General features: G+C 43.1%; 1 protein-coding gene across 2 annotated transcripts; it reads left to right on the top strand.

The window, feature by feature from the left end:
* Positions 1-5,881: 5,881 nt before the first annotated feature.
* Positions 5,882-21,334, top strand: MPV17L (MPV17 mitochondrial inner membrane protein like). 2 transcript variants are annotated; one of them, XM_055409543.2, is made up of 5 exons: positions 5,882-6,271; positions 9,412-9,482; positions 10,962-10,991; positions 11,073-11,295; positions 15,377-21,334. In XM_055409543.2, exons 1-4 carry the CDS (start codon positions 5,962-5,964, stop codon positions 11,250-11,252), a joined length of 591 nt encoding a protein of 196 aa, XP_055265518.1. In that variant the 5' UTR covers positions 5,882-5,961; the 3' UTR covers positions 11,253-11,295; positions 15,377-21,334. The 2 variants fall into 2 exon arrangements, with proteins under 2 accessions (XP_055265518.1, XP_055265517.1); XM_055409542.2 differs by having other exon boundaries at positions 11,073-21,334.
* Positions 21,335-22,564: the final 1,230 nt, after the last annotated feature.

Here is a 22,564-nt window from a genome sequence, read left to right as displayed (position 1 = left end):
TTCAGTCGTGTCCGACTCTGTGCGACCCCATAGACGGCAGCCTACCAGGCTCCCCTGTCCCTGGGATTCTCCAGGCAAGAACACTGGAGTGGGTTGCCATTTCCTTCTCCAATGCATGAAAGTGAAAAGTGAAAGTGAAGTCGCTCAGTCGTGTCTGACCCTTAGCGACCTCACGGACTGCAGCCTACCAGGCTCCTCCATCCATGGGATTTTCTAGGCAAGAATAATGGAGTGGCTTGCCATTGCCTTCTCCAGGAACTGAAGATTAACTGCACCTAAAGCAACCAAGATGATGCTAGTTAGGCCACTGATGACCAACTGAACATGACTGCTAGAGATGACTCTGCTGTTTATGCATATAACCTCCACCCCACCCACCAAGCCTGTCTATGAACGCTCTTACCCTCTGCTTGTTGGGGTTGCAGGGGGGAATCAGCCTTTGGACAGATGTCTGCCACCCTCCCCCTCCTCCTCCCCCACCCCAGTTGCCAGCATCTGAAATAAAAAGAAATTTCCTTTCCATCAACCTGGCCTGTTTACTGGCTTTTGAGCGGTCAGCAACCAGACTCCCATGCATACCTTTCGGTAATAGGGTGTCAGCAGTGGTGGCACCTCCTACCCCCACCTCCATCATTTCAATCCCACCCACGGGAACCCATCCAAAGAAAAGTAATTTTTAGAAAAGAAAATGATATGAACATTTACATAAAGCATAGCTCTTTTTATTCATCTGTAACCACACTAAACAAAACCTTGTGTTTACTGGGCATGCTGCTACTGCTAAGTCACTTCAGTCGTGTCCGACTCTGTGTGACCCCATAGACGGAAGCCCACCAGGCTCCCCCATCCCTGGGATTCTCCAGGCAAGAACACTGGAGTGGGTTGCCATTTCCTTCTCCAATGTGTGAAAGTGAAGTCGCTCAGTCGTGTCTGACCCTTAGCGACCCCAGCTTCAAATCAAAGCACCCCCTTCCATTCAGATCAAGGCTGGAGAAATTCCATTAAGAAGGAAGGCCTCTGGAGGTACTTCCCTGGTGGTCCAGTGGCTAAGACTCTGTGCTCCCAATGCAGGGGGCCTGGGTCAGGGAACTAGACCCTACGTGCCTCAGCTAAAAGATCCTGCACAACACAAGGAAGATAGATGATCCTGTGTGCGGCAACTAAGACTTGTTGCAGCCAAAGAAATAAATAAAAGTAAATATTAAAGAAAAAAGAATGGACTTCTCTGGTGGTCCAGTGGTTAAGAACTCACCTGCCAATGTAGGGGGACATAGGTTCCATCCCTGATCTGGGGAGATGCCACATGCTTCTGGCAACTAACCCCTCGAGCCACAACTACTGAAGCCCGCCCACCCGAGAGCCCTTGCACCACAACAGAAGTCACCTCAAGGAGAAGCCCTCGCATGGCAACTAGAGCGTAGCCCCTGCTTGCCACGCCTGGAGAAAACCCGAAGCAATGAAGACCCAGTGCAGCCAAAGATAGATAAATAATAATTTTTTAAAATGAAGGGATCTGAGCTGAAGGGGTGGGTGGGTGAGAAAATGTTAAGAGAAAGAGGATTAGATTGGAGTTTTTGTTGCCAACCTCATTTCAGGTGACAAGGAGTCAGTCTCTGGCTTAGCACCCACACCCTCACAAACAAAAGATATCTCAGAGGTGATATTGAAGGGACTGGAGGAACTTACATGACCTTTTCTGAAGGTCATGAGTTGGTTTTTTTTGAAGCTGATTACTTCCTTCGTTCTTTGGAAAACAGACCTGTTGGTCTTGGAGCCTATACAGCACAGTAAACTTTTTTCAGTAGAAATTTTCAGATCAGCGAAAGAAGATAGATTTTTAGACATTGCAGCCCACTTGATGGTTTTTATTAAGCCCCCATTCATTTAAATAAAATGAAATAATAATGGTTACAGTAAGCGTCCCTGTAATCATCTTAATGTGTGTGTAATGTGAACCTTAGTTGTAAATTGAAGCTCAGTTCCCACATCAGTACTTTACGCCCTGCTGAAAGAACTCCTAACAAAACTCTTTTCCATTTTAGCTCAGCACTACATTCCCTAGTTATCCTCCACTGTTCAGGGATATTAATGTCCCATAAATCTGTTAATTCATTATTGCCAGAGGGCTCGGAATCACAGCTTGCAGAGATGATGAAGCATCAATGGAATGAATTAATTTATCTCACAGCATCTCATCTCCTTTGAAGGCCAGGCAGGTTCTTTAGCATTTTTACCGAATTAGATTGTCTTTAACTGCTGCGTTTTTTATGCTTTTAAGAAGAGACAAGTATATACCAATCTACATAAAACCATCTCAACTTTCAAAATATTCATTGCTCTTCCTTTCAACTCCCATTAAGTAAATACGTTGAGCTCCTTCATAAACATCACCATAGATTTTGGAGGATATTTGCCTCTATATAGGTTGTTACCAGTCCTCAGCCTCACTGACTTTCTGTGAGGAGAAAAACAATTCATGTATTAAAGTGGTTAGTAGAAAATTGACACATGCAGCGAGCTCTCCAAGAATGTCAATCCCAATTGCTGTATCTTAAAAATACAGGATGCCTGGGCTTCCCTGCTGGTCCGATGACTAAGTCTCTGCACTCCCAGTGCATGGGGCCCACGTTCAATCCATGGTCAGGGAACTGGATCCCACATACCACAACTAAGCACAGTCAAATAAATAAATATTTTAAAAAACAAAACAGGATGCCATTGGGAGTTCCCTGGAGGTCCAGTGGTTAGGACTCAGCACTTTCACTTCCCAGGCCCGGGTCCAATCCCTGGGCAGGGAACTAAGATCCCATAAGCCACAGGGTGTGACCAAAAAAAAAAAAAATTAAAAATAAAGGTACAGGCTGCTCAATTCATTTCAAATTTCAGATGAATAGTTAAAAGTTTTTAGTGTAAGCAGCCCAAATACTGCACCAGAGTATACATACACTAAAAATTATTCATTGTTCATGTGAAATTCAAAATTAAATGGGCATCCTACATTTTACCCGGAAATTCTAATCCCTCCCCTACCCTACTTTTCAGAAAATTTCCCCAATTTTGCTCTATTTTTCTCTGTAACAAATTTGGTTAAGGGAATTGTGTAGGAGTCATTAGGATGATTTCCCTTTTTTTCCTTAATGAAGACCACAATTTCATCTAATTTAGGCAGGAATTAGATTTTTTTTTTTTTTAAGAAAAAAATCATTGTGAACACAAATCCACGCCACAAGCCCAGAGTTCAGTGCCTGGCCCGTAACTGTGCTCAGTAAGTACTGATCAACTGAATGAATGAATGAAAGATTGCCTGGGTTAACAGCTGGTCCTGCCGCAGTTTGTTGAGATGGGTTCTTTGATTTCGGCTGATGTGATCGATTGCTGTTAGTGATCAAAAGGATTACAGAGACTGAGCGACTTCACTTTCACACATTGGAGAAGGAAATGGCAACCCACTCCAGTGTTCTTGCCTGGAGAATCCCAGGGACGGGGGAGCCTGGTGGGCTTCCGTCTATGGGGTCACACAGAGTCGGACACGACTGAAGTGACTTAGCAGCAGCAGCAAGACATGAATAGTAGCCCTCCAAAGATGTCCCAGGTGTTGCAGTGGTAAAGCATCCGCCTGCCAATGCAGGACAAAAGAGACAAGGGTTTGATTCCTGGGTCAGTAAGATCCCCTGGAGTAGGAAATGGCAACCCACTTTGGTATTCTTGCCTGGGAAATCCCATGGACAGGGGAGCCTGGCAGGCTACAGTCCCTAAGGTTGCAAAGAGTCAGACAGGTAAGATCTCAAGACGTGGAGGTTAAACTGCATTATCCGGGTAGGATGAATGTGATCACAACGGTCCTTCTAAGAGGAAGAATAGATGGGTTGGAGTCAGAAAAGACTATGTGATGATAGAATGACAGAGAGAGAGACTGGAAGATGCTACGAAACTGACTTTGAAGACAGAGGAAGGAGCCATCCAGGAATGCAGAGGGCCTCTAGAAGCTGGAAAAGGCAAGGAGATGGATTCTTTTCTAGGGCTTCTGAAGGGAAGGCAGTCCATGGGTCCATTTTAAACTTCTGACCTCCAAACCTCTAAGACAATAGATTTGTGGTAACTTGTCGCAGAAGCAATAGGAAAAGAATAATACAAGGGGAATTTAAGTAATAAACAAACAAAGGTGTGTGCCAGGAACTGCCTAGTGGAGACAAGTCTGACAGAAGATTTACTTGGAACCAGTAACAAGGACGAGGAGCGCGAAGGGATGAAGATCAGTACATGAGCAGATAGCAAAGTCAAAGAACACGGAGATTGGCAGAATCCCAAGAACTGAGGAGAATGGGTGGATTAGTCAGCTAGGGCTGCCAGAACAAAATACCACAGACTAGGTGGGTTAAACAATTTATTTTCTCACAGTTCTGGAGGCCGGAAGTCCAAGGTCAAAGTGTCAGCTGTCTTGGTTTTTTCTGAAGCCTGTCTCCGTTGCCCGCTTCCCACCCTGTCCTTACATGACCTTTCCTCTGTGCACGCACTGCTCTCACCTCTCTTCCTATGTCCAAATTTCCTCCTCTTATTAGGACACCAGTCAGATTGGATTGGGGCATAGCCTAAGGGCCTCATTTGAACTTAACTGCCTCTTTTAAGGCCCTTTCTCCAAAGACAGCCACATTCTGAGGTACTAGGGGTTAGGGCCTCAACATATGAATTTTGTGGGGACATAATTCAGCCCATAAAATAGGGCTGACAAAATTGAGGAACAAACTGTAAAATAACTGGTTAATGCCCCTGATTGGTGACTAAGGTGCTCTGTGACAATTCAATGCAATGCAAAGTGATCCAGGATCAAATGCTAGTCCTTGTAAAACGACTTTAGTGGGACAATTGGCAGTAATTTGAATAAGGTCTGTAGGCGGGTTATTACATCAGTGCCTGTTTCCTTGTTCTGACGATTGTACTATGGTTATGTAAGATGTCAGTATCTGCGGAAGCTTGGGTGAAGAGTATACAGGAACTCTGTACTACTTTTGCAACATTTCAAAAAGTCTGGCATTATTTCAAAATGAAAAGTTAAAAATTGAAAATTAATAATTAACAGAAATAGGGTAAACAGAAGACAGAAAGCGAGAAAATGAGAATGGAATTGGATGTGACCACGGAGGAAGGAAAAATGGAGAAAAAGAAGCAAAGAGAAAGTGACTTCCATGAGGTCAGAGGTTACACGTGCTGTTTGGGTTTCCGATGACCCCCTGCTTCTGGGAACTCAGCGTCTGTTTTGGGAGGTAATATTCATTGAGGCATAGCCTCTGAAGAGGATTGAATCTCACCTCATATTCAGAAAAGGCCTCAGAGGTTAATTTCTGACATTGTCTCCAAAGACTGGTATATAGTCAGTGCACTGTATGTGTCGAAACTGTGAATCTATTGCATGTAAAAACATTTAAAATACACCGCCACCTTGGAAATCGAGCTTTGGCATGCCCAGTTTTCCCCAAGTTTTTCCTTTTTTAAACTTTTTTTTGGTTTGTTTTTGAGGTATAATTCACATGCCACACAATTCACAATTCATTCAATGGTTTTCGTTGCCACGCAATCGCTACCATTACCTAATTACTAGATATTTCATCACGCCACAAAAGAACCCCACACCCGGTTAGCAGTCACTTCGCACCCGCGCCCTCCCCGCGCCATCGCCCAGCCCCTGACTAGTCCACCGTCCGAATGGATTTGCCTGTTCTGGGCATTTCTTGCAAGGGGATCAAGTATTTGTGGACCCACCGCACATCAAAAGCTCAGTCCCAGGATCGCCAGGGGCCACGGGATTGGCCGGCGGAGCTTGGGTGTGCGCGCGCCGCCCAATCGCCTTCGAGCATCGGGAGGAGGTAGGTGCAAGGGGCTGGAGGCGGCGCGCCGGCTGCCTGGGCGGAGGGCGGAGGCCGGGGAGCCAGCGGCCTGCGTTCTTGGGGCGCCTTGGGAACCGGCATGTTGAGCTGGTGGCAGGCGCTCACGCGCGCCGCCGGGCGTTACCCTTGGCCGGCGAACGTACTACTTTATGCCGGGTTCTTCTCGGGCGGCGACGCGCTGCAGCAGCTGCTGCGGGGCAGCCCGGCCGACTGGCAACATACGCGGCACGTGGCTACCGTGGCCGTGGCCTTCCACGCGAACTTCAACTATGTGTGGCTGCGCCTGCTGGAGCGCGCGCTGCCTGGGCGCGCGCCGCGCACCATCCTGGCCAAGGTGCTGTGCGACCAGGCGCTGGGCGGGCCGGTGTACGTCTCTACCTTCTTCGCCGGTGAGGAGCCGGGCGGGGACCTGGAGGCGGAGCTGGGGGATGGGGTCGGATCCGGAATTGGGGGACTGGAGGCAGGGGCTTCCTGGGGCTGGGACGGAGCAGGAGCCTGGGGCTCTGTGCGGAGGGGGCCGGGGCTGGAAACCCTCCCGCGGGGGCCAGGGGTTAGGAGATTGGGAGAGTCGGGGCGAGAGCGGGAGATCGAGGTGTGAGGACCGGGAAGTCTGGGGACCATGGATTAAGGGGGTTGAGGGGAGAGAAATTGAGGCGTGGTTGCTGGAGAGGCCTGGGATTAGGGCGCGAGGGGCGCTTTTGGGACGCTGAGGTTGTAAATAGTGTGGGGCTGAAAGTTTCAGGGGGCCCTGGGGTGTACGAAGGCCGGAACTGGGGGAGGCAGAAATGGAGATCCATTTTTCCCCTGAAATAAAGATCCACGGGAATATCAAGGAGACCCCCAGCTCGTTACCATAGCCGCTGCGACCCCTGTCGTGGGGCGAGGGGTGGGACGGTCCGGGTTGGGGTTGGGAGAGGCGGTCCAGCTCCTGGGAAAATTCAGGCCTGGGGCTGGGGCCCTCGTTTCCACTGGAGGGATAAGCCTTTCCAACACGAAAACAAAATGTGAGGGGATTCAAGATGGTCGGGGCAGAGACAGGGGAATCTGAGGTCCCGCCAAAGTGTTCAAGTGTTAGTCGCTCAGTTGTGGCCGACTCTTCGTGACCCCATGGACTGTAGCCTCCCCAGGCTCCTCTGTCCATGGGATTCTCCAGGCAAGAATACTGGAGTGGGTTGCCAATTCCTTCTCCAGGGGCTCTGCCCAAACGCAGGGATCGAACCCAGGCCTCCTGCATTGCAGGCAGATTCTTTACCATCTGAGCCTCCGCGTCCCACCTGTTTCCCCCCAGAATGTGTGCTCAGGGCCATCCTCCTGCTTTTGTAACAAGGTTTACCTGAAGGGAGTCCCATCCCCACATCAGAACCCACAGAAAATGTGAGAAGACTTTGGACCTCTGTTTTTAGAGGACTCTGTACCTGTGAGGGTGCAGGGAGCCCCCTCCTCAGAAAGTGCACTGCGGAGCCTGAGGGCCTAACTTTGGGAAACTTCCTTTGCGCCCTAAAATTCTAAAACAGTGGAGAGGGCTCTGTTGCCTTCATCTTCATAGCGTTTTCTATCACCTGGAAAGGAGTGAGCAGGGGAGGGGCACCCATCCATTAAGAAAATTCAATGATCCTGGGCCTGGCCTTGGCTTTGGGGATCAGATTCCCCGCCAAGAGGTCATGTTAGTGCCTGTTGGTACTTTCTTCTAAACGGGTGGAGGTGATCAAGTTAAGACTTTGAAGGAAACTACACTGCACCATGGATCTCATTTTGAGGACCAGCATGGCTCACAAATTCCACAAGAATCATGCCTGATACAGTGCCAACCACACGGTTGACAGGGGCCATGAGGTGAGGGCCTAGAGGGCCTGAGAGCAGGAGCTGCCTGGTTTATCAGAAATCTGTGCCTTATCCCAGGGAGTGACATCCAGGCCAGGTTTGTCAAGTCTCACGCCTGCTGCAGTGGTGGCCTTGTACTGTGGTGATGGGGTGGAGGGCGGTGGTGTGGCTTTTGGGAATCAGATTCCTGTTTAATTCTCAAAATTAAACAGCAAGGCAGGTACCATTATTCCCATGTTACACATGAGGAAGGGGCTTCCCTGATGGCTCAGACAGTATAGAACCTGCCTGCAATGCAGGAGACCTGGGTTTGATCCCTGGTCGGGAAGATCCCTGGAGAAGGGAATGGCTACCCACTTCAGTATTCTTGCCTGGAGAATTCTATGGACAGAAGAGCCTGGCGAGCTATAGTCTATGTGGTCACAAAGAGTGAGACACAAATGAGTGACTCACACACACACACACACACACACACACACACACGGGGAAACTGAGGCTCATAGGAGAAAAATGATTTGCCCGAAACAAACGCAATTCATGGCATGGTCTTCATCTCCCTGGGGAATGTCAGTATGCCTGAAACCAGAAAGATGCTACAGTCACAGGGCTGCTGGGGCTTGTGAGTCAAGCCCATGGAACCTGAAACAGATTCCTGCCCACGGAGCTTCTTTGTTTTTCTTTTCACATTTCTGGACCCTGCTTCCCTCTCCTCCTGTAAAAATGAAGTCGGGGAGGTAGGAGTGGGGTAGGTTGGATGTCTGTTCAAGGCTCTTTAGACTTGGAAATTGCCTGTCTTAGATGATCCTTTGTGCTGGGGCTCCCTTGGAAGCTAGAAATGCTGTGATTATGAGATCTGGTTCAGAATCCACACCTGGGTTGCGCTTGGATCACTATCAGCCTCCCTGAGCGCTTTTCCTCCTTTGTAACTTGACCATCCTCAGCCCAGGGTTATGAAAGAAAGCACATCAAATGCTTAACCCTTAGTTACGGCTGTGTAAGTGGAGTATGGTGTTACCAATATTGGGCTCAGTTTTCTTGTAAGTCCTGTTCTAAGAATCCCCTGCAATTGACTTGAAAGATTTTATTTCCCCTTCCTCCTAATCAGAGTTGGGGGAAAATTTTTAAAGCACTCTTATTTTTACACCCTTCCTAAAATAAGAGGACTTGTTTCTTTTCCTCTGACTTCCTTTTCAGGGTTGTTGAACATCAAAGTTTTCCACATGTTTTTAGGAGCACTGAATTGATGTTCCGCTGTCAAATTCCAATTTGAAAGCCTCTTAAGATGGGAAATCTGAGGTTGCTAGAACACCCAGGGTCTGGCAGCCTTTCTGTAAAAGGAGGAAATTAATTTTAAAAAATTTAAGAATTTCAAAAAATCTTTTGAAAGGAGAGGAAAAATGTCACCAATAGTCCCACTATGATTATATTGAGGTTTTTGTGAGTTCTCTTACATTTTTTTTAAAAATAATTCTGCTATAACCTCATCCCTTGCTATTGTTACTTCATATTAATCATTACTTTAAAATGTATCCAGTTTTAGGATGCAGATTGTCTTCGGTTTTCACTGTTGGGTCAGATGGGATATACTGAGTGAATGATAGCAGAGGTCACTTGCCTATTGGAATAGAAAACTTGACTGTGAACTGTTACACAGTATTCTTCCTATTGAATTTATTGAAATTCTTTTGGTGTGTGGTTTTGCAAATAGGTATGAGTATTCTCCAGGGAAAGGATGATATATTTTTGGACATGAGACAGAAATTCTGGAATACGTATAAGGTAAGACAGACTTTTGAAAAATACAACCATGATCTTTCTGTATCTTTTTTTTTAATATTTATTTATTTGGTTGTGTCGGTCTTAAGTTTCCGCACTCAAGATCTTTCACTGTGGTGTGTAGGCTTAGTTGCCTAGAGGCATGTGAGATTTTAGTTCCCCATTAGGGATCAAAACTTCGTCCCCTGAACTGGAAGGCATATTCTTTTTTTTTTGGAAGGCATAGTCTTAACCACTGGACCCCCAGGGAAGTCCTTTTTGTATCTTTTAACATAAAATACATTTAAATAAAAATATTCTTCAGTTAGGGCTCCAGATGGTTGACACAAGGGTACAATGTTTTGACACATCTTAAATTTGTTTTAATGGTTAAAGGAGAAGCTTTAAGAATGTCCATACGTGTCTCTGAATTTTATTCAATGTTCACAATGATTTCTGACATTCTTGTATTTTTTCTTGTTAGTGATTACAGTGGTTTTTGGAGTCAAAGAGGTTATTGCAAAATAGGAATAGCAGAATGTGAGTGGCTTAATGGACTCATTGCCACTTTTAGAGCTGATGTTTCCAGGTATGCATTCTGCTGAGTCCCGGTGACATGAATCTTCTTAACATCACAATGGTGTTTACAGAAAAGGAAACTGTTTCTCAGGGTCATTCCAGGGCTTGAAACAAGTCACCTCTTATACCGTATACTCAGTTGTTGCTTAATCGCTAAGTCGTGTCTGACTCTTTGCGACTCCATGGACGGTAGCCTGCTGGCCTCCTCTGTCCATGGGATTTCCCAGGCAAGAATATTGGACTGGGTTGCCTTTTCTTTCTCCAGGGAATCTTCCCAACTCAGGGACTGAACCTGTCTCGCCTGCGTTGGAAGGCGGATTCTTTACCACTATTACCTGGGAAACCCGAACCAACAGGTTAAAGCCTGTTGATATAAATCCATCTTAAAAGCTAAACTTATTCTCTAGCATGAAGTAGCTAGAATACATTATTAGAAAATCACCATAAAGTGGGTTTGGTCTATAGTTTCAAAAATTCACTGATGATCCTGTGTTTTATTGGTATTTCCCTGAATCATTTGCATGAGCAAACAGGAAAACTGCGATATATAAATATATGTTGTTAACAATGGTTTGAAAGCAGTTGTCTTCCAGAATTGGTCCTCGTTCAGGTAGACTTTTCTATAGTCTAGATCTATGACTATAACTAATAAAAATCTTTATTCGTGTGCCTAACAGCTTTCTGGACAACTTCCCACCCTCTTCCACTCGAGAGACCATAAGTAGTCTAATTTAATCTGCTTAGTCTGAAATATACTCCCACCTCCACTTCTTCCTGCCCGGTATTTCTTTTATAAACTATTGTTTCATCTTTGTTTTTATTTATTTATTTTGTTGTCTGTTTTTTTTAACGCTTTATAGAATAAACTGTGTGATCACTTTGTGCAATTTAGAAGCACCCTAATAAAGTTTTCCTTTATTCCAGAGTGGTCTGATGTACTGGCCTTTTGTACAGGTGAGTTTCAAACTACTGAGAATGCTAATTCGTGGGTTTGGTTTGTACGGAGCCCTCACCGATGTCTTCTCTCTGTTACAGCTGACCAACTTCAGCCTTATTCCCATTCGCTGGCGAACAGCTTACACCGGACTCTGTGGTTTTCTGTGGGCCACCTTTCTCTGTTTTTCACAACAGGAAGGAGATGGCACCTTCAAATCAGCTTTTACTTTCCGTCGTATAAAGGGGACAAATGAAGTTGAAAGGCCCCCAGAGAAATGACAAGTCAAGGACTCCCTGAAAGGGATTCATTTTTTCCCCTTAAGTAAGCACAGTGAATTGCCTGCAGATAAAATACTCTGCTTACCAGTTACATGCTGCCTTTTGAAGATTTACTTTCCTATAGACCTGACTGCTTTTTAATTAGCAATGATAACTTTCAATTTTATCCAAATATCCTTCCCCCCACCGATTCTAATCTGAAGGTATTAATTCTCTAATATTTTCACTTCTTTAATGGTGGTGGTGCTAAGTTGTGTCCGGCTCTTTATGACCCCATGGATTGTAGCCTGCCAGGCTCCTCTCTCCATGGAAGTTTCCAGGCAAGAATACTGGAGTGGGTTGCCATTTCCTCCTCCACTTTGACTCCTTTACTACGTTGGTTAATATCAATGATAGTGGCAAAGTGGCATTTTACAATCATTACTATTTCTGGTCTAACATTTTATTGCCAGTTAATGTAGAAAACCCCCATTTCCTAGATATATGAACTGTACAAAATATTTGGTTTTAAAAAGAAGCATATTGAATGAAGTTTCTAAAAAAATAAATTAACAAGTTTTATTCTGGAAGAAAGAACTCAGTTCCATAAAGTTTCAGGGAAAATATTTATCCCAAAATTCACACTGATGATATATATTTTTTTTAATTACTGCTTTAACATAGGTCTTTATAGGTAATTTTTAAGGTTGACGTGAGAGACTCAATCCAGTTTTTCATTTCTATCTTCAAAGTCAGTGGATTTAAAAAATTATGTGATTATTTTAAGAAGTTTTAGCAATTTTCACCCAAGAATTGCCTCACTATTCAGTTGTTTCCAGTGGAGTGTTTCACAAATTTAAAGATGTGAAACATTGCGATGTTAATATATTTATCTGGAGACTTTATATTTAAGATTAATTTAAGCTTGTTTGCCTAAATATTTAAGCATATAATTTATATAACTTTTAATTTAAATTTGTTTGTTATAAATATATGACTTTTAAGTATATGATTTATTTGAATCTAATAGATATTAATATATTTTACATTATTGGGGCAAGAGTAAGGACATTTCTAGAGTTTAATTCTAAAATAATTGGTTTTTCGTATAGTTTTAAAAGTATTTCATACAACAGAAGAGCTATTTCACAACATGTAAGACATGTTTTATCATTAAAAGTATATCCAGGACTTCCCTGGTGGTCTCATAGTTAAGAATCCACCTGCCAATGAAGGGAGCATAGGTTCAATCCCTGGTCTGGGAAGATACTACATGCTGAGGGGCAGCTAAGCCCTACCTTGTGCTGCAATTACTGAGCCCACGCTCTGGAGCCCACAAGCCACAGCTAGAGATCAATCAATCAATTTATTTATCAAAAAGAAAAGCATATCCAAAGTAACTGTAGTAAGGACTAGTTGACAGTGTTCTGGATCAGCTTCGGCACTACTTGTGCTGGAAGAGTAGTGTTTCGGAAAACGTTTGAGAAAACAAACCTTGGGGGAAGGGCAAAAAGCTTATTATTCATAAAAGTTTGATAATCTTGACTCAATAATGTGTTACTCTGTACTGCAGAGATATGTAGCATGTATTCTCTGAATTTTTGCAAATAATACCGTTTTAATTTTTCTCAAGAGTCTTTTTGTGCTTTAATGTGAGAAGTGGACGGAAAAGGCGATGGCAAGCCACTCCAGTACACTTGCCTAGAAAATCCCATGGACGGAGGAGCCTGGTAGGCTGCAGTCCATGGGGTTGCTACGAGTCAGACATGACTGAGCGACTTCACTTTCACACATTGGAGAAAGAAATGGCAACCCACTCCAGTGTTCTTGCCTGGAGAATCCCAGGGACGAGGGGGCCTGGTGGGCTGCCGTCTATGGGGTCACACAGAGTCGGACACAACTGAAGTGACTTAGCAGCAGCAGCAGCAGTGAGAAGTGGAACTCATTCGAAATAATGCAATGTTTGTTTTAAAATGCTGCCATCCTTGGTAAAACACGCTCTTGACCTTCCAGGGTTTAGAATAGACCATATGGATGCTATTCTTTCAAACTTCTCCATTCCATAAGGCTTCTTCTTCTCTCTCTCTCTTTTTTTAATCATTATTTTTGGCTGTGCCTCGCAGCGTGCGGACTCTTAGTTCTCCAACCAGGAAACGTACTCACGTCCTCTGCTTTGGAAGTGTGGAGTCCCGACCACTGACCGTCAGGGAAGTCCCACATAAGGGTTGTTTAACGTGCTTGTGTGTTGCCCCCTGGCCCTCTTTTCTGGCCCCCTGTTGCTCAGGCAAAGGCAAAACCTTTCATTTGTTTCCCATGACAGAGCTGAAGAAGACTGGATTTTCAAAACAACTTCACCTAATATGTGTAGAAAACAAAAGGGAAATTTGGAGGATGTCAAAACATTTGTTTTCAAAGCTTACAGACTACTGCTTTCTGATCCCAGGTCCATTTGCCCTATAGCTGTAATGGCAACTAGCCAGTTTTCCTCCTTTTCTGACTCTTTGATAGTCACCTTATAATGATCCCATGGGCCGCCACCCACAGGGAGCTGTCTTCCTGGCCCTGCTACCATTAAAATCAAGGGTGTCCAGTCTTGACTTTCCTGGTTTCCATTTCCAGTTTCAGATATAGGCCTTTTACCCAGATAAATGAAAAATGAATTCTCAATTCAGGGGAGATCTTTTCCTTCTACACGAGTGGATGCAACCAGTCTTATAGTCCACTAGGATAACCGTAGTAGATAAAATTTCATTACCCTCATGTAAATAATAAAGGTTATTAAATGGCCACTGGAGGGATGTGAAGAGGATAAATAGCTTGCGACAACTGTTAAAAGAAGTCCATGGTCTTGGGGACTTCCCTGGTGGTCCGGTGGTTAAGAGTTTGCCTCCCAATGCAGGAGACTTGGGTTCAGTCCCTGGCTGGGGAACTAAAGATCCCACAAGCCACAGAGCAGCTAAGCCCGAGCACTGCAACTACTGAGTCTACGTACCACAACTAGAGAGTCCATGCACCAGAACCAAAGATCCCTCGTGATGCTACAAAAATCCCACGTGCCACAACTAAGACCAAGGCAGCCAAGTAAATAAATATTTTTTAAAAATTAAAGAAGTCCTTGATCTAGCTGCAAGTATAAGTATAAAAAAATGGCAATCAGGTTCTCAGGAGATCTAATCCAATTCACCATTCAGTCCCTGAACAGCATCCACGGCAAGTAGTCAATAGAAAGCTTGACTATTACTGTAGTAATGCCACCCAGCCATAGGCTGCTGACATAAGCAGTGAAAAGTGAAAGTGGAGTTGCTCAGTCATGTCCGACTCTTTGCAACTCCATGGACTGTGGCCCACCAGGCTCCTCTGTCCCTGGGATTCTCCAGGCAAGAATACTGGAGTGGGTTGCCATTTCCTTCTCCAGGGGGTCTTTCTGACCCAGGAATAGAACCTGGGTCTCCTGCATTGCAGGCAGACTCTACCATTTGAGCCACCAGGGAAGCACATAAGCTTTTAAAATCATGGTGCCTGAGCAATCTGGGGAGGCTCCATGGAGGAGATAGCACAGCTAGATGGAGTCAAAAGACTGAGGGTCTTGTGAACTGTAGTGGTGATGGTAGGATCAGATGAGATTTTTTTTTTTTTAATATTTTTTATTTGGCTGCACTGATCTTAGTTGTAGCACTTGGGATGTTTAGTTGAGGCATATGGAATCCTTAGCTGCAGCGTGCAAACTCTTAATTGCAGCATGTGGGATCTGGTTCCCTGCCCAGGACTGAACTTGGGCCCCCTACATTGGGTGCATGGAGTCCTAGTCCCTGGACCACCAGGGAAGTCCCAAGATGAGATGTGATCTTGAAGGAGACAGCAAAGGAAAAAAAAGGCATGTAGCTTCTAACATAGAAATATCCATAACCATTCCTCAACTTTGAATAATGTAGATACTTCTGTCTAGCTTACTTGTAATTGAAAGTCATGCATAATTTGCAACCTATCACTCTTTTTTGTTTGTAGGAAAATTAATGAAAGTTACTCCATTTTATCTATATCATAGTTGGTTTGGTGAGAAAGAATTAGGCAGTGTGAGAGTTTTCACATGTTTAAAATTTTCTGCTGACAAAAGTCCATCTAGTCAAAGCTATGGTTTTTTTCAGTAGTCATATATGGATGTGAGAGTTGGACCATAAAGAAAGCTGAGCACCAAAGAATTGATGCTTTTGAACTGTGGTGTTGGAGAAGACTCTTGAGAGTCCCTTGGACTGCAAGAAAATCCAACCAGTCAATCCTGAAGGAAATCAGTCCTGAATATTCATTGGAAGGACTGACGCTGAAGCTGGAGCTCCAATCCTTTGTCCACCTGCTCCGAAGAACTAACTCACTGGAAAAGACCCTGATGCTGGGCAAGATGAAGGCAGGAGGAGAAGGGGACAACAGAAGATGAGATGGTTGGATGGCATCACTGACTCGATGAACATGAGTTTGAGCAAGCTCCAGGAGCTGGTGATGGACAGGGAGGCCTGGCGTGCTGCAGTCTTGGGATCGCAAAGAGTCAGACACAACTGAGCAACTGAACTGGACTGAACTGGATGTGCTGTGATTTAAATGGTTAAATACCACTCAATGTCACTTCTTTGGATAATAGTTTAAATAACTCAGTGGTTTTTAGTATATTCTTAGAGTTATGCAACCATTGTATAATTTTATTTTACAATTTTACATTTATTTTACAATTGTACATTGTACAATCTTATTTTATTATTATTGTTTGGTTTGCATAAAAATTAAAGTGGTATTATTTGCAAATATTCAGAGAATATATGCTGTATATTCTCTGCAGTACAGAGTAACATATTATTAAGGAAAGATTATCAAACTTTTATGAATAATAAGCTTTTCTCTCTTCCTCCAAGGTTTGTTTTCTCAAATATTTTCCTAAACACTATTCTTCCACCATAAGTAATATTGAAGCTCATCTAGAAAACTTCCAAGTAGCCCTTACTATAGTTACTCTGGATACATTTTTAAATGACAAAATATGTCTTATGTTTTGTGAAATAGCTCTTCTGTTGTATGAACTACTTTAAAACTATGCAAACCAATTATTTTAGAATTAAACTGTCTAGAAATTTTCTTACGCTTGCCCCAGTAATGTAAAATACATTAATATCTATTAAATTCAAGTAAATCATATACTTAAAAGTCATATACTTATGACATGACTGAGTGACTGCACTGAATTGAAAATTTTCTGAAGCCATGTGTGAGAGTGGCATGGAAAAGTTTTCCTCAAAATCTATTACTAAGGAGATTCAACAGACAAAATGATCGATTTGCCCAGTATACAGTGAGTGAAATTTGACACTTAGGAGTTCATAAAAATGAAGGGTGCTTTAGGAAAACTTTATCTTATTGGCACTGATTTTTGGGGATCCAGAATAAGAAAACTGTCCAATGGAGGAAAGGAATTAGAGCTACTAAAAGATAACTCAAAGAGGAAAGCATTTTTCACATTCTAATACTTCATTAATAATTGCAATTTGGATTTATTAATACTTTTAAGAAAATTTTGTTCTGTTTCTTTCACTATAAAACATATAGATGTAGAAATTTCACTTTGCTATTTCAGGTTGTATCTAAGTGCAGGAGACACAGGTTCGATCCCTGGATTGGGAAGATGCCCTGGAGAAGGAAATGGCAACCCACTCCAGTATTCTTGTCTGGAGAATCCCGTGGACAGAAGAGCCTGATGGGCTACAGTCCATGGGCTCACAAAGAGTTGTATGTGACTTAGCAACTAAATAACAGCCCAGAACTACAATTTCTAACTCATCCATGTTTTATTTCTCTTCCAAGGATTGTCATCCTTTAGAATTCTTTTGAAGCTATTGAAAATTTATTTTTTTCTAGGTGGGCAATTTACTGTTAGTTCAGTAGAGTTTCATATGAATTTCTACACTGTTTGCCAAACAAATTATACCCAGAACATACTTAGCCATATATTCTGGAGGCAGCTTTCATCTGAAATTAGGTTCATCTTCTGAAAGTATTAGAACATTAATGGATTTTTTGTGCCTGAAGATCTTGACCTTGCATTGGCTATACTTAATCTAGTTTTGCCTACATTGCTTAGAATCTAAAGAAACCAAGTCACAGAAAATGCAATTTTAAACCTATTGAAAAATTTTCTCTTAATATTATCAGTGGTGAATAAGTGAAATGCGAAATCTGGTTTAACAATAAATGATGTACTTGGGATTTCAAGCTATTATAAACCATAGTCAACCAAGTGTATGGTTAATAATGATTAACATTATGGGCAGATATCAGAAGCTTGTCTTTTTTTAGTTCGCTTCCCTGTTGTAAGTCTGTCTTTCCTTAAATCTTTATTTATCCATACCTTCCTCTTTCTCTGTCAAATGGCCATAACAAGCCCTCTTCTATCGTTCATTCCTGCACACACCTGACCACCCAGACACTCCTAGGGGACAAGAATCTGTGATGAAATTAGAGACCACACAGTTCAGTGATACGACAGCCATAATTCAGAGAGATGGTAGCAGAGCTTGCTCTTTGGGTCTTTTCTTCCTTCTGGAGAAAGAAAAAGGAGGAAGTTCAGCCCATGGGAGAATTTTGAAATGAGTAAACATTTTGGAGGCAGATTCCATCTCAAAATAGGTTCATCTTCTGAAAGTATTAGAAACTTAATAGGTTCTGTGCCCAAAGACTTTGACCTTGCAGCGTCCCCTTTCTTTTCCGAAATCCTCTTCTATCTCTGGATGCCTGTTCTCTGCATTCTCTCTGTGCATGCATGCTGTCAATTCAGTCATGTCCAACTCTTTGCGATGCTATAGACTGTAGCCCTCTAGCATCCTCTGTCATTGGGATTCTCCAGGCAAAAATACTGGAGTGGGTTGCCATGCCCTCCTCTAGGGGATCTTCCTGATCCAAGGATTGAGCCCACATCTCCTGTGGCTCCTGCATTGCAGGAGGATTCTTTACTGCTGAGCCACTGGGGAAGCCCACATTCTCTCTAGCTGTGTCTTCCAAATCAGTTCTCATTTCTGTTCCTGACTTCTCAAATCTCCCATTCTCTTCATGTGACTGATTTCAGCTACATTTAGAAGAGTAGGTTTATTAAACTAATTTACTAAGATGTGGATGACAGCCTTTCTAGTTGAGTTTTGCTTTGCTTTTTAAATTACTAACGCAAGCAAATCTCTGGATGGAATTTTAGGGAACTATTGCTGGGTGGGTAGTGGTGGAGAGAAGAGGGTATGTTTTGGCAGAAGATTTCTGATATGCTTTACATTACGTGGTCTACTTCCTGTGAATTAAAACTAGCTGGGCAGAGATCGTTGCAATTTATTTTGAACTTTCCACAATGGATGATCATTATCTGTTTGCATATTTATAATCAGACTCTGATGCTGGGAAATGTTGGGGGCGGGAGGAGAAGGGGACGACCGAGAATGAGATGGCTGGATGGCATCACCGACTCTGTGGACATGGGTTTGAGTGTACTCCAGGAGTTGGTGATGGACAGGGAGGCCTGGCGTGCTGTGATTCATGGGGTTGCGGAGAGTCGGACACGACTGAGCGACTGAACTGAACTGAATCCTTACTGGAATGAACTTCTGAAAGGAAGAATATGGTTCTTATTTATACTTGTTTCTGAAATGTCTAGCACAGTGTCTGGCATGTAGCAGAAGCTCTGTAACACTACTGAATGAATGAATGTAATTTGTGGATTTCTCAACTGCTTTTTGCCTCCAGACTGCTGCTGAGCTGTATGGATGGATGACCCTTTCATTTTCATCCCTGTGTGCAGGTAGCTGTCCTGTCTTAAGCTGAATACAGCTCAGACCTTCATCTACTTTGGTCCCAGGCCCAGAAAAGTGTGTTTTCTTAGAGATGGTGAGGACTTTGATGGCCCCGGTCCCACTTGACACACCCTCTGTAAGCCATCTCTTCATACCTCTCTCTAACTCTCCAAAGATTGGATTGTTTGTCTTTACGAAATGCATAGGACTTCCCTAGTGGTCCAGTGGTTAAGAGTCCACCTGGCAGTGCAGGAGATATGGATTCAGTCCCCGGTCCGGGACAATTCCACATACCCTGGAGTAACTAAGTCCATGAGCCACAACTATTGAGCCCATGCCCTAGAGCCCGTGCTCCATAACAAGAGAAACCACCGCAATGAGAAACCCGTGCAAAGCAGCTAGAGAGTAGCCCCCACTTACTGCAACTAGAGAAAGCCTGTGCAGCAACAAAGACCCAACACAGCCAAAAATAAAGAAAGAAAAAGAAAAAGAATTGGGTAGAATCAAGGTAGTTGGGCCTCCTTCAGACCAGTAAACTACCATTGAAAGAAAGTGAAAGTTGCTGAGTCGTGTCCAACTCTTTGTGACCCCATGGACTATACACTCCATGGAATTCTCTAGGCCAGAATACTGAAGTGGATAGCCTTTCCCTTCTCCAGGGGATCTTCCCAACCCAGGGACTGAACCCAGGTCTCCTGCATTGCAGGTGGATTCTTCACCAGCGGAGCCACAAAGGAAGCCCAAGAATACTAGAGTGGGTAGCCTATGCCTTCTCCAGTGGATCTTCTCGATCCAGGAATTGAACCAGGGTCTCCTGCATTGCAGGCGGATTCTTTACCAGCCGAGCTATGAGGCAAGCCCTTTGGTGATGGTTAATTTTATGTGTCAACTTGACTGGACCATGAGGTGCCCAGATATTAGGTCAAATATTATTCTAGGTGTTTCTCTGAAGGTGACATGTATATTGTAGACTAAATCAAGCAGATTGCCCTCCCTAATGTGGGTGGGCTCATCCAATCAGTTGAAGGCCTGAATAGACCAAAAAAGCCTGGCCTCATCCTGAGTAATAGCATTCTTACTGCCTGACTGCCTTCAAACTGGGACATTGACCTTTTTCCTACATTTGGACTCCAAACATTGGCTCTTCCTGTGTCTGGAGCCTGTCAGCCTTCAGATGAGAGCTACACATTGGCTTGCCTTGTTTTCAGGCCTTCAGACTCAGCCTGGAACTAAGGTGTTGCCTCTCCTGGGTTTCCTGCTTGCTCACTCACCCTGCAGTTTGGGACCTGACTCCATCACCATGTGAGTCGATTCCTTATCATAAATCTCCTTTTCTCTATATATACACCATACATATTGGTTCTGTTTCTCTGAAGAACCCTGCATAATGCCTCCTGTTTATGTATATGAATATTCATGTGAATATTTCATAGTTTGTGGCTCATGCAGTGTGGTTGTATGGGTGGTGACACCCAGCTCACAGCTGTTACAGATTTACTCTGGACATTAACTTCTGGGGCCCCTGAAATCATAATATGTAGATGGTTATATAGGGGCTTCCCTGGTAGCTCAGCTGGTAAAGAATCTGCCTGCAATGTGGGAGACCTAGGTTTGATCCCTGGGTTGGGAAGATCCCCTGGAGGAGGATATGGCAACCCACTCCAGTATTCTTACCTGGAGAATCCCATGGACAGAGGAGCCTGGCGGGTTGCAGAGAGTCAGACACGACTGAATGACTAAGCATACACAGGTGGTTATACACGCCTATTCCCCAGTCTCCATATATGACCTGGAAATGGAAATTCAGTCAGGTAACCAAATAATTGCCAAAGAACAGAACTGACTATATTTTCACTGTAGGTTGACAATGGATGGAGTATGTATGTTGTGAGTTCTGTGAATTTTGGGGACTGAGAATTGATTGCCATTGGATTAAAAGCCATTTCAGAGTTGAGAGTATCACAGTGTTTGATGATGCTTCCTAGTGAAGGACTCAGTCAGTTTGACGGATAGCCTACCTCAGTACTGAGGTCAGACAGTGGGGCAGACACCTGCTGTGTCTGAGTGCTGCCTTTTTAATATTCGTAATGAAGAACTATTTGTTCATCTTCTCACACTTGTGTCAGTGTCTTACCCCTCTGAACCATGGAGCCAGAGTACTCTTCATATTTTGTGTGGAACAGGTTGCAAAAACCACACCGGTTGCTTCATTTCTAAATTTAAATTTTATGTGTATTAAATTTTCAGGGTAATGTGATTTAATGTATATGAAAAATAAATGAATTTTAGTTAAATACAGAAAATTACTGTTTTGTGTTTTTGGTGGTATGAAGATTTTGGGAAATATGTAAAGGAAATGAGATTTACACCCTGTAATCTTTCCTAAGCATCTTTATTGCAAATGTAAGATTTATGTCTTTACTCTGGATTGAGATACAGGTTGTCCTTATCTACTCTGAGCTCTTTGTCACTTACTGAATTCTTCCAACTGTTTGGTCTACATCCTATGAATGTTTGTCCTCTGATAGAGCTGAAAATTTAGAATTGGTGTCGTTCCCAACTGACGTCTCAAGAGCTATTCTTTTTGAGTATTAAATAGGGAGAAATGCATTATTAAGATTCCTCTTATTAACACTGAGGAGGCCAACTTGAGCTTCAGCTGGAAAATTACTGAAGCTGCCTTTTCTACCACCCCATGTTCTTGTGGCGCCTTTGGCCTGGAGTCCACCCATTTCTTTTTTTTTTCCCCACTCATTTCTTTTTTCCTGATTTAAATCGTTTCCTACTGTGTTGACTGAAATAGATTTCACTGAACACAGTCCATGAAGGAACTGCAAGGATGTATTTGAAAAATATGTTGCTTTGTTCTGGAGTTGACTTCAGCCAATGTATACATTTATGCCATTTGTGAACACGTGTAGGTACTCACATGTCTCGGGGTCACATTAGATTTTTCCATGGCTCTGCTTTCTGTATCATGTATCACTGCATCTTCCTTTCAGACCCCTTTCTTTACCTTATTGTTTTATTTTTAAACTTTATTCTTTATTGAAACTTTTTTATTGAAGTATAGTTGATTTGCAATGATGTATTAGTTTCTGGTGTACAGAAAAGTGATTCAGTTTATATACGTATACACACATTTTTTTTTCATATTCTTTCCATTATGGTTTATTATAGAATATTGAACATAGTTCTCTGTGCTATGTCGTAGGTCTTTGTTTTCCAATTTCTCCATCTCTTTCTTTTTCTTTCTCAAGATTTTATCATATATAAATAGCATGTATAATAGAATATATATTTCAGAAAACTTATGAATTTTTGCCTAGCTAAAACATCTATGACATTTTGGTTCCACTTGTTTGACTACATATGGTTAGAATGCTAGATTTCTAGTTTACATTCACTCAAAACTTTGATATAGTTCCATTTATTCTGATATCTAGTATTATTGCTAAAAGTCTAGAAAGATTATTAGCTTAAAGATTTTAAAAGATTTTGAATGAGGCTTGAAACGTCTGA

Source organism: Moschus berezovskii, chromosome 27, assembly GCF_049115385.1.
Source record: "Moschus berezovskii isolate FMDL1 chromosome 27, NW_MosBer_1.0, whole genome shotgun sequence".
NCBI lineage: Eukaryota > Metazoa > Chordata > Mammalia > Artiodactyla > Moschidae > Moschus > Moschus berezovskii.
The sequence above is the reverse complement of the archived record's forward strand: the minus strand, read 5'-3'. Positions and strand labels throughout refer to the sequence as shown.